The sequence below is a fragment of the Bombus impatiens genome, unplaced genomic scaffold, assembly GCF_000188095.3.
Source record: "Bombus impatiens unplaced genomic scaffold, BIMP_2.2 scf_0343, whole genome shotgun sequence".
NCBI classification, from domain to species: Eukaryota; Metazoa; Arthropoda; class Insecta; order Hymenoptera; family Apidae; genus Bombus; species Bombus impatiens.
Genome location: NT_176762.1, coordinates 14264 through 29010, shown reverse-complemented (window position 1 = coordinate 29010; position 14747 = coordinate 14264). Strand labels below are relative to the sequence as shown.

At 35.2% G+C, this 14747-nt stretch overlaps 1 protein-coding gene across 1 annotated transcript; it reads left to right on the top strand.

Moving 5' to 3' along the window:
• On the top strand, positions 1-13446 carry LOC100742265 (arginine kinase-like; the record flags this gene model as incomplete). Its single annotated transcript, XM_024367669.2, has 4 exons — positions 1-239; positions 2004-2569; positions 5049-5214; positions 13145-13446. Coding segments are annotated over exons 2-4 (972 nt in total), but the record flags the coding sequence as incomplete, so codon positions are not given.
• Between the last annotated feature and the right edge of the window lie 1301 nt (positions 13447-14747).

Here is a 14747-nt window from a genome sequence, read left to right as displayed (position 1 = left end):
CGAGAGCGGCTCGCACAAAAAATATGTGTAATTAAAACTCGACGCTCCGGGGGATCCTCCGCGAACGCCGTGCGTCCGGGAAAAGGGAGAACATCGGGTATAGCAGAAAGAGAAAAAACGATAGAGAGACGTCCAGACAAGCCGCCACTAGCGCGAAGTTTAGAGCACGGAATAATCAGCGGCTGAAGGATCGGCGACTGTAACGATTTCGGGTTGAGACTGGATAATCTCTGTCGGAAGTAAGTACTCACTAAGCGTTCAAAGACGGTTAAGACCGAGATCGGACGTCTGGGACCCGATTTTTTCGGAGTTTCTCCGGTGTTTCGGTATTTCTAGCGAATTTCGAAACAGTTTATACAGCGTCAATAGGGAAGAAAGGGATGAGACAAATAGAAGATGATGAAAGTTTAGAATACACAGGGTGAGTCGATATGAAATATTGTGTAAAATAATTCGTCACATAAGCGATTTTCTTGAATAACGTCTTAAATGAGTTACGTTGAATTTGAAGGAATTTATCGGACGGATGCAATGTTATTTTCTAATATTTTAGATTTTCTAAGATATCTAAATGGTAAGGTAACATTCTCTACAGAAAAGTATTAACCTATTTATACGGAAAAGCCATTAGTTTAGCAGATATTCTAACTTTAATTTGTCAAATTCAATGCATGAGGGACAAGGAAAGACGAGAGGCGGCATTCTTGTGTTCACGTTGCCTTTGTTTTTTATACGTTAAATTTGACAAATTGAAGTTAAACTATATGCCAAACTAATGGAAAGGACAGAAATAGGTTAAAACCTTCTTATAAAGAATGTCCAACTGGATCGACTAATACTAGAAAAAATATACGCTGTCGTTTTAAGGACTCAGGATCAGGCTGATATCTCAGAAAATATAAGATATAAAAGAATAACATTGCGTCCATCCGATGAGTCCCTTGAAATGTAACATAATTTATTTAAAACGTTTTTGGATAAAATCAATAGGCAACAAGTTATTTTAGATAGTACATACTTCTTATTGATACATCTTGTATTTTCGTGGCTCAGATAGATATGACATCTTGTTCGTACGAGTGTTCATGTAATACTGCGACTCGGTATTCTTTGTCTATTTCCATGTCTATTTGCGTGGATGAGTGTCGATTAAAGTGAAAAAGAGATTGCGTTCTATCTTTATTCATTTTTTGAAGAGTTTGAGAGTTTTTTTTAGTTTGAAGATACTGAATGATTGTAATGGAAGCGAAAGCTTTCTTTGTAAAAAATAGAAGGAATTGACTGCTATTTCAGAAATTTACCGTACATTTCCATTAGATATTACGGATATTGTAGATTTTATTTTTATTTTTATCCTCATTAGATTTTGGATATTTTCTAGATCTTATAGATCTTATAGGGAGATCTCGTAGAAATCTTGCAGATCTTTTCGCTCTCATTGATGAATCTTGTAAATATCTAGATTTAGTACACACACGTAGATCTTTCAATGTTATCCGTAATGAATATTCAGATTGTAGGATATTCCAACTTTTTCCTGCTATGCATAATCTTTTACTGATTTTGGTGTGACTAAAAACGTAAACTCTCTCTCTATCCTCTTTATTTAAAAAACAGTCACATTATATATACCATGTATTAAAAAGGAATCAGATAATAAAACTCTTTTCTTTCTCGTTCAATATTCCACTCCTATTCTGTTTTTAAATATCCATTATCTTACTAATTACAATACAATTTCCTTGTTTTTCCTTCTCTCGTACAAACGTCAAAAAGTTGAATCATACGGAAATACTACCTGCCAGCTTTCCTTATATAAAACATCTCCCCTCGCACCGGGTACAAAAATATCCCGAAAATTTCATCATCCGTTTCGCAAAGCTGTCGCTATTAAATTACCATGTTAGAACTTCCAACAACAATAAAACTCGAATTATACCTACAACTACGCCCCGACGCTATAATCCCAGCTCCTTATCCCTATTTCCTAAAACCATTTTCAGAACCAAATCCTTCGTCACTTTCCTTCTCCAACCCGGGCCAAGAGTAGCTATCCTAACGCAAGATGTGCGACAAACGGCTGTGTGCCTGCGAGAAGAAGACGATGCCGGGTTTCATGAACCCGAACGACGAGCGTGTGAAAGCCCTCGAACAAGCGTATGCGGAGTTCGCTCAAATCGATAGCAGATCGCTATTGAAGAAACATTTAACGCAGCGGGTGTTCGATACGCTTAAGACACGCGTAACGAATACCGGCTCCACTTTGATGGACGTGATCCAATCGGGTTTAAAGAATCCAGATTCGGGCGTTGGTGTTTACGCGCCTGATCAGAACGCTTATGACGTGTTCGCTGCTTTGTTCGACCCAGTGATCGAGGAGTATCATATTAATTTCACATCGAGCGACGTCCATCCGGATTTGGATTGGGGAGAACCGGAGCAACTAGGAGATCTCGATCCCGAGGGACAATTCGTGATTTCGACGAGAATCCGTTGCGCCAGGTCGGTCAATGGGTATCCGTTGAATCCTACTATGACCAAATCCCACTACTTGGATTTGGAGGCAAAGGTACACCAAATCGAAAAGTTTGTTATAATTAGCAGACCGCGGATGTTTATTATATTTCATATTTTTACGAGCGCAATCAAACTTTAATTTAAATAGATATTTAAGTGGAAATTATGAGGAGCTATAATGTTTAATAGTTATCAGTATAGGGAATATATTGAATAGAGATTTGTTTTACCTGTTACACGACAAGATGATCAGCTAAATGAGATCATCTAAATATCTATTTTATTTGTGTTTTGTGAATGAGAAAATTTCTCAGGACAAAGTTAAACTATTTCAGGAAAGAACTTTTTCTCGAGGTCATTTTTTCACGCAATCTCAATGTTATCGGTATATTTCTAAGTGGAACTCTATATTTTTGTATCTACCAATTGACGCCTTTTAAAAAGTATTAAGGTACTTGCGTCTGAGAAGTTTAAAAGATATGTTAACCTTGATTCTGTAACACTTAACGTGTGAAAAACAAGGAAAAACGCAAAGTAATACTCCAGCGTTTATATTTTCCTTGTCCTTCGTACACTACATTTGATGAAATTAAAATCGGAATATGTTTTAAACCATGTGTTTTCCGACATAAGTACTTTAATACTTTTGTGTGGAGAATAAAAAATCACATCTACTAGCGTAGAAAGATACATATGGTTCTATTTAAAAAAATACCGATGAAATCTAAGAAAGATAAACTCGAGAAAAATTTTTTCCATGTATCTCTTGAAATAGTTTAACTTTTTCCGGAGAACTTTTTTCATACAATCGTAAATATTTAGGTAGTCTCATTTAACTGAGACACTCTGTATATTATAACAAATACCTTGGATATTTTATATAATTTTTCGTGCTATGTATATTCTATACATTCTTGTGTGTAATTGCGAATGTTTCTGCAATTTTACATTTTCGTGAACATAAGTATAAAAATAAGATCTAAATAGACATTCGTTTCACCTATTAAATATCGTGAAGCTGTGCTTTGGATATTTTGTATAACTTTACACAGTATATTCTGTGTATTCCAGCATCGTAAAACTACCCATAAATCAAGCCTATTAAATTACTTACATTTTGTAATATGAACAGAGATTTGTAATATGAACTTGGTTTTTAATTGTGGAACAGTCGCTGAAAGGAAAATCATTAAGCTTTTGGATTTTCGTTTTGCATGGTAGTGGTAAAAAGGAATTTCGAGTTTTTTCGAAAGCGTAAATTCATGGAACAAGAGATAAAGTGTAGACGACTAATGCGCACAATGTTTTTTAGTTTTTGGAAATCGGAAGAGAGACCAGAGTTAAGACGTAACATATAGCTCATATACGGGATTTAAAAAAACGATATTAATATCGTACTCGAATTTAGTAATAGAATGAAAATTGCACGAATATTGTGCATATTTATTGTGCCAAAGAGAATGCCGTAGAATTTCCAACGTTTCAAACAAAAAGTACGGGAAACGAAGGAATGTAGATTTCCATTCAGTTTTATGCGAGCTACACGGCAGACAAATAATATACTTCCTGATACAATGCAGATGAACAACCTGAAGTGTTCAAACGGACATTTCACATATTATTTCGCATGAAGCGAGAAGGTGGGCAAATTGCATGATTAGTTTTAGTGTTTGTAATACGGACACCATTTTTCCATGGTAAACGATGTAAAGAGGAAAGCAGTTTAGATCGTGGTTTTATTAATTGGATATTAAGATTTTGGATATTAAAATTTTCTAGAATTTTTACATATGGGGGAATAAAACAGACAGAACATGAATTCTGTTTTTAATTTTTGCTACTGTAATTTTATTCCAGCGTTACATTCGTAACTTAATGTCGATAAAAAAAAGTAATGAAATTTGCAACACTTTTATTCGTTTTCGCGTAAAACTGAATTCCCTACTTGTACACCATAAACATCTATAAGCAAGGCCCCTATTTAAACTCATTTCTCTTCCAATTCTGCTTACCAAACGGGAACAAAAAGGGAGCGAAGTAAACTCTTTAGCTAACACAGTGCACTTCTTTCAATTCGTCAACGCGCCAACGAAAATCCATCAAAAAAAAAAAAAAAAAAAAAAAAGGAAAAGAGGAGAAAAAAGAAAAAGGGGAGAGGATTGGTGGGAAGAAAGGAGGAAAATAACCCGGAAGAAAGGGTAAAAACACAGAGAGATAGAGAAACGGAAGAACAAGGTCTATGTCTTTACGGTTACACGGTTGGTTACCGCGTTAGAAAAGTTAAATCAAGCCGCACAATGTGCACGTAGCTAATTGATTTCTGCTGGCACGAAAAATCCACTCGTTTCGTTAAAGCGTATAATTGCTTTTTATAATCGCATTTTACCTGCTTTGTTGTCGACTGGAGACAACTTGACTATATAAATCGCCACGAAAAAGCTACTGCGATCGCCTTTTCCAATCTATTTACGCAGCACATCTCTTCCGTTATACTTTCGTTTCTCTCAGTTCGTTCTTTCTTTCATCTTCAGGTACAGCAAGCCTTACGCTCGTTAGATGGCGATCTGAAAGGGACTTATTACAGTCTGGCCGCGATGGACAAAGAGACGCAACAACAACTGATAGACGATCACTTTCTGTTCAAGGAGGGTGATCGATTTTTAGAGGCAGCCAACGCCAATAGGTTCTGGCCAAGCGGTGAGTAATGATCGTTCCCCTTTTATACCTCTGCGCTAACTTTCCTCAAACTTTAGCAGATCGATCGCCATAGCTTTTAAACCTGTCTGAAATTTATCTTCCGTCACTGCCTTCGTCGAATCTTGTTGTGGCAACTGCATCCTCGAAAAGCGATTCAACGATGCTTCGGCTCCACAGGACGCAGATTAATGAGCCTGATGGAGTTGCAACTTTTAATTTTATTTAAGCACGATCCGCGCCAGATGTGCCCTTCAGCGTGTCGGTAATTAGATCGTAAGCTGGAGCAAAGGTGCTTTGTGAGGATATTTGTTTGGGTTTATCAGGCTTCTTTGTCTACTCCAAGATACTCCTACAAAAGCTAATCAATTTTCAATCTAACACTTTTCTGATTATTCTTAAGTCAGGATTATTCTTAAGGTGGAAACCTTGGTAACTGGACAATTTTTCTATTCCTTTTCCATTTCGAGGAAGAACTTAAACGAAGGAGACTTTCAATGGATTACATTGTTTGATATTTCGTGCTTCCGACAGTGATCTCATTTATCGAAGATACAGAAGACATTTCAATCGAAAGACGCACAGTTACTTTGGAAAAATTTGTAAGCTGTTTCAAAGGATATTCGAATAGGTTTGGAAATGGAGATTCTTAAACTGCTGTACAGAATGTTTTTAACTCTTAGCAATGGTCAAAATACCTCTCTCGTGTATTTGGTATGTCGTTTCGTGGTGTACCAGATAGTAGGAGGCTCGATGTACTGCGATAAATAGTACACAATATAGAAAGTGTACTAAATAGTAGTGTATACTCGTAAAATATCATTTTCTCGAATAAAACTTTAATCGGACGATTTCTTTGAAATATAGAGGTATTTAATCAAAATAATTTCCACGCTATTTCAATTTTTCCATAACCATCATGAAATGTTAAATTTACGTTATCGACAATATTTGCAACACATTTCCCGTGTTTATAATAAAGAAGGATATTAAACGAATATTTTCATGGTTCGTGAAAAGCAATAACGATAATAAAAATCTTGTTTGCATTCAATACGCGTGTATTATAGTAAATTTCTTTTTCAATGTGGGGAATAATGACGGTAATAATTGACAATAAGAGAAAATGAGCGATATTAAGCAATCAAACACTGGGGAAACGAGGTTTCATATGAACCAGGCTAATACAATGTAAGTTGTTTAATAGGAACTGAGGTGAGCGAATTCAGAATAACCTGAAATCGTTCGCGAAGCAATTCCCTTAATCTGTGCTCCCAGTCAGCTTTAAACTTGAAATTACTTCTAAGCATCCCAATTGGTATTAACCTTCCATTCGTTGTTCTAAAAATTTTTCTCTGCTTAATTCTAGGTAAACGCAAACTAGACAATGTTCGAGGAAAATGAAAGTATAGCGTACGAATAAATAAATTTGACCAATCCGATGACTAATCAGGAATATATATTAAATTATGATCATCACTATCCACATTTTACCATTTATTCTCCCTATGAAAATTCAATTTATCATTTGTTTTTGCTAAATGTATGAAGATAGTAAACACTAAAAGTTCATAGCGTTCAAGTAATTTAACAAATAAATGAACGATGTAAGTGCCGAAATTAAAAGAGAAATACATTTCTCATTTTTATTTGAATTTATATTTTTTAATTTTTTAACATTCACTTCGGCATAATAAGTAATTAATATCGTAATACTAATACTAAATTTAACATTAATATTGAATTGCAGTATATAAATACACTAATATGATATACAGCGTATTATAACATTAGCATCAATATCATTATAACAAAGTACTAGTATTCTTTGTACTGAATCAGACTAGAAAACGTTGTCAACGATACAGGACAATTATTCCATTCTGAGGTTATAATCGTATTCGAGGCAATAATCAGTTAATTGATTTTTCGTGGGAAAATTCCGATTCGTCTTGTTCGCCGGCTTGAGGATCATCGCAGTTCGAGTAAAACATTCAATTACAATGCCGCAAGTTCCTTCAGCTCGTTTGAAAACATTAATCCACGGTAAGCCGAATGCTCGAAATTGGGCGGTTCAAGTTTAAACGAAGATTAAACCGAAAGTTTCTGGGATTAGAGGGAACCCGTTGGTAGATGGGTTAGCGAAATGGCGGCTTGACAAGCGTCACGACCGGTCCAGCTGTTTGTTGATTTTCATCGCGATTCTCTCTTGCCCGTACAAAAACAGTTCAATGCTTCCAGTGGATTTTCAATCAATCATCCTGAGGACCGTAAAAACGGGCCGTTTCACGGGATAAATTGTAAAAGAGCGGAATCTGATTTAAAACGAAAATATCGTTAAACGGCGGGATTGTTATTTACCGGATTTGATATAAAAACATGTTACGATAAAGATCGTTATTTATATTTTTCGGTATATTTCTAGTTAGTTCGGAAAAGTATTCGGTTTTGATTAAGTTACGTGGCCCGCAGAGGATGATATAAGGCTCGAGTTATTCAGAATGGAGCGACAACTGTTGCCTCGAAATGCAGAAACGAAAGTTTTCTGAATATGTAATCCGTATACTTTTGACGTACTAATTTGTACGTACATTCACGATGGAAATTAGTATATTTTCGTAGAAGCCTCGACGTAGATTTTGCACCTGTTACTTTATTCGATCTCTAATTTGTTGGTATTTTACAGAACAATGGTTTCCGAGCGGTCAAATTGGTCGAGAGTTTTCTCTCCGTTTTGATAGTGATCTCGCTATGTTTTATATATAACGTTTCCTATATATAAAACGTAATAATATTGGCCATAAAAGTTAGAAGCATCTAGTACTATTATGTTATTTACCGAAAGAAGCAAAAAGATCTCAAGTCCTAACAAACGTGGGTCTAAGTAACCGTTCGTTTCGGACCTACAAGATGTTTTTCACTTTAAGTCTCTAAGACAATACTTAAACGCAACGTTTTCCAGAAGGTAGTCTCGTTTGTCCAATTTAAATCACTTGGACCTCTATATGGGAGGACATTAAAAAATTATAGTATATAGAAATAAGAGATATAAGCTGCTATCAAAAAATAAGTAAAATGCCAGTGATTTTTGAGCATGTGTATGTTTCTATGTGTTGAAATGAACAGGGGTATATTCAAAATATGCGGCAGAGGTAATGTATCACTAACAAAAACATCTCGTAACTCCGAAACGAATGGTTTTCCGACTTGTGTTCATGAAGACATTGTTTGCTTGTTTTAATGAATACTACATATCCCTAAAGCTTGTCCCTAACATTTTAGGAAACTTTATATACAGTAATCATAGCTTGTGGTTTTCCAATATTATTATATTGATACGCGGAATAGTACGCATAACTATCATTGTACATATCACGAGCTGTAGTACCAGCGAGACTTCCAAGTCCAGAGGCCTAATTATTAAGTCCACCGAATGGGAAGTTGCTGAATTCACTACCTCCGCAGTGTCCAAGATCTTACACCTCTATCACGATGAACAATTCATTCCCCAGTAAAGTGAAATGTAGACGATTTATAATTGGCAGAATCAACAGCGCGACAACGAAAAACTAACGCTTTTCGAATATCTAATGGTAGAACCTGTAGAGCGTAGTCAGAAGCTTCAAAACTTCGAGTATCTCTCTATATTTCCATAAATTAAATTAAAAATCAACTCATCCTCTCGAGATGAAAAATCTCATTTCTACGATTCAGAGTTTAATTAAAAATCTTAAAAGCTCAGCGTTTCCTACGAACATTGTCTTTGTTGCCATTAGCAGATGTGATTTGAAGTTCCAATAGTTCCATGGAAATTTAAAACCAAGCTGAATCGGTACGAAGTGTACAACTTTCTGTGTACTTCTACCCTAATTCTTCACAGAGTTAAAGATTATCGTCGGTCTGAATCGAAATACAAACCGATGGCATTGGCATTCTTGTGGGTCCCCGTAGCTTGCCAGAAAGTCGACGAAGGGTTTCGTGATTAAGTGAACTTGCATTAGCGATTTTCATCATGATGGCCTTGGGAAATCTCTTTGCTGCCGAGATTAAACGGCTCAACAGGGTTAAAGTATATTAAAGAGACCAGACCATGTACAAGAGAGAATCAGCCGCCATTCGAAGGGAGTTTTCAAAGCTAACCAAAGAGGTTTCCTCCTCTTATTGTGAATACCTCGCCAATGTAACTTATTGCATTTTAGCACGGTCTTTGTCAACACAATTGCTGATTATATTATCATAAACTGTCAGCGCGAGGACGTATTGTGGTAGAAAGTCTTTAGCTTTGTCCTTCAGTATTTAACACCGAGGTGTTTTCTACAATATAATGGAGTCTCTAAGTGTGTTTATTCCGAATAAACGCTAAATCTTGAGAAGAAATAATTTTAGGCGGCAAATCTTCGAATGGTTACAAAAACACCACTTGACTTGGTAGGGACTTGGTGATCGGAAACGTTTCTTAAGATTTGTAAGAATCGTAAATACGATTTCTTAAGAAATATTGAATCTAATTCTAAAGTTGCAATATCTCCTTATTCGGAGAAATATTGATTATGTGATTCAAAATAATTGATACTCCAGCTTCTTTGAATGATTTTTTGTTCTCGCCCTCCCCCCGAAGTCTTAACTAATAATTTAAATTCATCATCATTCTTTTTGGAAAGAAGAGAAGCATTATAAATAGATAAATACACACTCTAAATATATTTTTTTCGAATAATACAATAAGGACATACATGTATGAGGATTTCGTAGTCGCATGGAGATCAGAGGACCACCGCAGGCTAAAAACCGCTGCTCTATACGATTTCTTTTTATTATCGTGCTCGCATGAAGAAGTTTCTTCGGAGATGTAGCCGAATAATTTTTTAATAAAGTAGGTTTTGTTATTTCGTATTTAGTATCTTAGAAGTCATTTCAGCATTTTCAATAAATATATGAACCAGGTGGAACCATAGACGAGTAACACCCTAAAAAGAATATTGCAAAGGAATTTTCCACAACACTGTATATTCTTCGAATGAACAAAACTCTTCTTATTGTCGATAAATAATTATATCATTTTATTTTATATTTAATTCGTTATCACGTTGTTTATTCTCCAAATAACACGACCGTTCGTTTGATGCGCGTGCAAAATTATCATCACAGAGGCTGCGCTGTGTTCAGATGTTTCAAACGAATATAATCGAACATTTCATTTCCGTCTTTCGATTGTCCTCGTGCAGATAATTGTCGCTTTTGTTCCTTTGAACCGCACTAGATAACAGATTGCCTTTGTGACTGACCACCGTTGCTTGTTATTTACGAACGCTCGTTGCCGTTCGATCAAATTATTTTTCTCCCTTTCAGCTCACGTCCCTCGAAGAATCGTATTACGATCGCGTCCATTTTGTTTTCATACATTGGTATTACTACGTACCAAGAATATTTTTAGTCCAAGTTTAACGTGAAACTAATAAATAGACGCCTCGAATCGATATAGAAATATACACATATTTTGAATGATTTGCTCTATAACCTCAATCGTAAAATATGAAAGCGTATACAGGATGATTCTTTGTGAACTTTTGATGTAATTGTCTTCCGAGTTACGTTCGTTATACATGTACTCGTCATTCGAAGAAATATTTCCTCTATAATTCAAATTGTAAGATAAGGAAGCATGTATGAGAGGTTCCATTATAATCTTACGACGTGTTTGTCTTTCGAATTATGGTCGTTATATATTCGGTATTAGAAGAACTGTTTCAAGCAAAATTTGGTTTTTGCACGGACAATATTGTCTAAGCAATATTTTTGAGATTTTAAGGTCATGATCATTTCTAAATGAAACGAAATTACTTGAAATAAAATTAATCGTTTTCTTGTTTAAATGAGATCACAATTTACTTTTAGAACTACACGTATTTTATAGTAATTCATTGTACGAAAAATCAAAAGCAAGAGACAAGAATATTCGATAGTACACGGATATATTACACAGGTGTATTACACAATACATAGTATATACAGATTTTTCTATTAATGTTTAACTTTGCGGAGGGGTTTGTCGAGAAATTGCAGGTGTAAATACTACGATGTTCGTCACTTGTATTACTTTCCTTCACAGCCTCTCGATCGTAGCTGAATCACTTTTTGAAGTTGATAATATTTCTGTATTTGTTATATCGTATCATTGTCTTAAGGTTGCGACAGGTTAAACGGCTAAGAAAAGAAGCCGACTTTCTCGAAGTACGAACGATTTGTCGCACATCAAAACAAAGGTGAGTACTATTTTTATAAAATTTGATGCTCTCCCATCGCTGCTAACGACAACATACATCAATTAATTTATACGAAAAATTTCATAAGTTAAATTTGGATAGGAATACAACTTCCAACTTTCCTCTTAGAGATGCTAACATTGTTACGTTATAAGCAACTCAAAATGTCGTTTCAATTCCTGTCAACATCACGTGAACTGTGATTTTATACGCCTTATGTTATTTAGAAAGGGAGCTAATAATATAGTAGTATAGTATAGTATAATATAGTATTATAGTAGTATAATATAGTTTTAGTATAATATAGTAATATAGTTTACGCGATGGGCATTGACTCAATCATAGACGCTAGCCGAACAAAAAAAGAAAACTATTTTTCCATAATTATCGAAATCAAACATAATCCAGAAAATTAAATATTCTACGTATTTATTTATTTTTTCAATATTTATTGATTAATTGTACGACTTTCGTGTATTCTTAAAATTATTTTTAATAGTATTTCTGAAAATATGCTGGATAGGGAAAAATATATTTTGGAAGCCAAATGGTTAGCGCAGCCGTTTATAAAACTATTCGAGGAATATCCGTACTTATTCGTATCTACAGTCTTTTCGCTGTTTTCATGTATATCTCTCTTCCATGATACCTACTCAAAGGGTAAATCCAGTGCCGATTTAAAGATAATCGAATGTGGTTTGGTTACGACATGCGTTTACATTTGCCTTAGGCATCGCGGGATTGAATTATTAATATTCCATTCTGGTTGTGACGCACATGCGGCTCTGTTTACAAAGAACAACGTAAGAAAACCGAGAAATTGCGCGGTGAAAAGGAAATTTTCTTCCGTATCGAATATTTAGCTCGGTTTTTACGTTCCAGTGTTTCAGTCGGATGAATAGAAATTCGATATGAAACACTGTCAACTGGTACAGTCTACTATATTATAAAATTTATCGCGCGAGGTGTACATATAAAGCAATACATAAATAACCATTAGCCATAAACAAAATTTACCTAAAAACTACGTTTCCTCAAATTTTCACTATTATTGCAGCATATCATAATTTTAATTTAAAGAGTTGGAACCCTTTCTTTACGTTTCATTGTGCAGTAATCATTTTCAAAATTTTTAATCACATACGAAGCTCACACAAAAGAAAAAAATTTCTTTTCTCGACGCTGTTATCGCAGTATATCGTAATTTTAATTTACAAAGTTGGAACACCGTTTTTCCGTTATAGTGGGCGGTAATAATTCTTAAAATTTTTAGTTATACACAAAACTCACATAAAACCACTTTTTCCCAAATTTGACGACACCGTTATTGCAGCATAACTTCCCTTTTTTTTTACGTTTCACTGGACGGTAACGATTCTCAAAATTTTTAACCGTACACGGAACTCAAACGAAACCACCTTTTTTCAAATTTTACGACGTTGCTATCGCGGCATATTGTAATTTTAATTCACAGCGAAAGGATTAATATTAAAGAAGATATCATCACGAAATTCTAAATCCTACGATATATATCGAATCTCACAAAGAAAGATCCACGATCTGCTAACTAAAGCGGCCGAGTCTCTTTTCTGAAACTTTAAACTTTAAACGAAGAAGAAACAAAACCCTACCCTTCTTTCCTCGTTACCCGCTCGCTATCCTATTTCCAGGCAGAGGAATATTTTTTAACGAGGCAAAAACTTTTCTCGTCTGGTGCAACGAGGAGGATCACATGCGTCTGATATCGATGGAAAAGGGTGGCAATCTGTCGTCCGTATACTCGAGGCTTGTTAAAGCGGTTACCGAAGTCGGGGAGGAAATACGATTCTCGCGGCACCGTCGGTTCGGCTTCCTCACATTTTGCCCGACCAACCTGGGGACAACCATCAGGGCCTCTGTTCATATCCGCCTTCCCAAATTGAGCGAGAATTATGCGAGATTCGAAGAAATCGCGAACATGTACCATCTTCAGGTGAGAAATAATATCGATCCTACTCTACTTTTTTTCTTTTTCTACCTTTCTTATTTGATCGTTAAAGAAACTAGTCTACTTTACATATAAATGACAGGATTTGAATAATCCTCTTTATTCCAAACAGAATTTGAATAGTTTTCTTTTTCTATTGCAAGGTTCTTTATTTTTATTTCATTCTTCAATAACAAAACTGTGAACTTCTGAAGGAACGTTGTAATGGAAGTTAGTGGTATATTTATTTCATCAAGAAGGGATAAAAAGAATCCTTCGATTTTCAATGTTGAAAATGTAGTTTTAACTATTATTATTATTATTAATGGGAGTCGGATATTTTTAAGGATTTCGCGATATTTCACATGAAGAACATGACAAACGTGATAAATCTCCACAATTATATTCATTGTAAAGAAAGGACTGCATTACGTACGTAAATGATCATGCGACGTTTATCTTCTTTCACGTAAATGTTTTACGTAGAAATGCGCACATTTTTCATTACAAAAATATGTAATCATTTTTTCTAGTACGTAAGTAGTATGTTCGATCTCAACGGAGTATCTCAACGGTGCATCAAAGAAATGCAAATTAAACGTACGATACAATGATTTCTGAAACTGTTATGATAGCGCAATTACGAGACACATAAACAAACAATTTTGAGAAAATATCTTCAACAAAGTTTCGCAGTTTAATCAGTTCAAATAAATTTAACGATATAGATAATGCGTTAAAAATATCGATTTCAGATTGATCGGTCACGCGGCCGTTATGAGTTGCAAAATTATAAATGGGTAAACAGAGACATAATTCCATGGTTCCACGTAATTATCATTATCGAACGTTAGTCATCTTTGAAATGCTAATGAAACGAAACGCAACAAGTATTCCTTCAGCCCGGGATCAATGCTAATCGTTCGTACGAAATATTTATATCTTTTGCGCTGAGCGAAGCGGCGATGATGCTTATACAAATCCCAAGTGTATACAACATAAACTATAGTTATGGATGAGCACGTACAAATAAGTACAGTTATGAATATTCCCAGCTTACAGGGGAAATATTTGAACTGGATCTTCGCTGTCTACAGACGAAGAATCTACGAAACGTAAAAACACACAGTTTTACTTACTACGCGAGCTTGTTTATTTTCCTTTTTCCTTTTCAGTTTCAGGTTTATTGTATCTTTTTTCCCTTTCCGCGCGTTTCCTTTTCTTTTTTTTTATATTCTATTCCACGCGAACGTGTAGCACGGTTTTATTAAATTTCACTGCCATCCCATGAATAACTATAGCGCGAT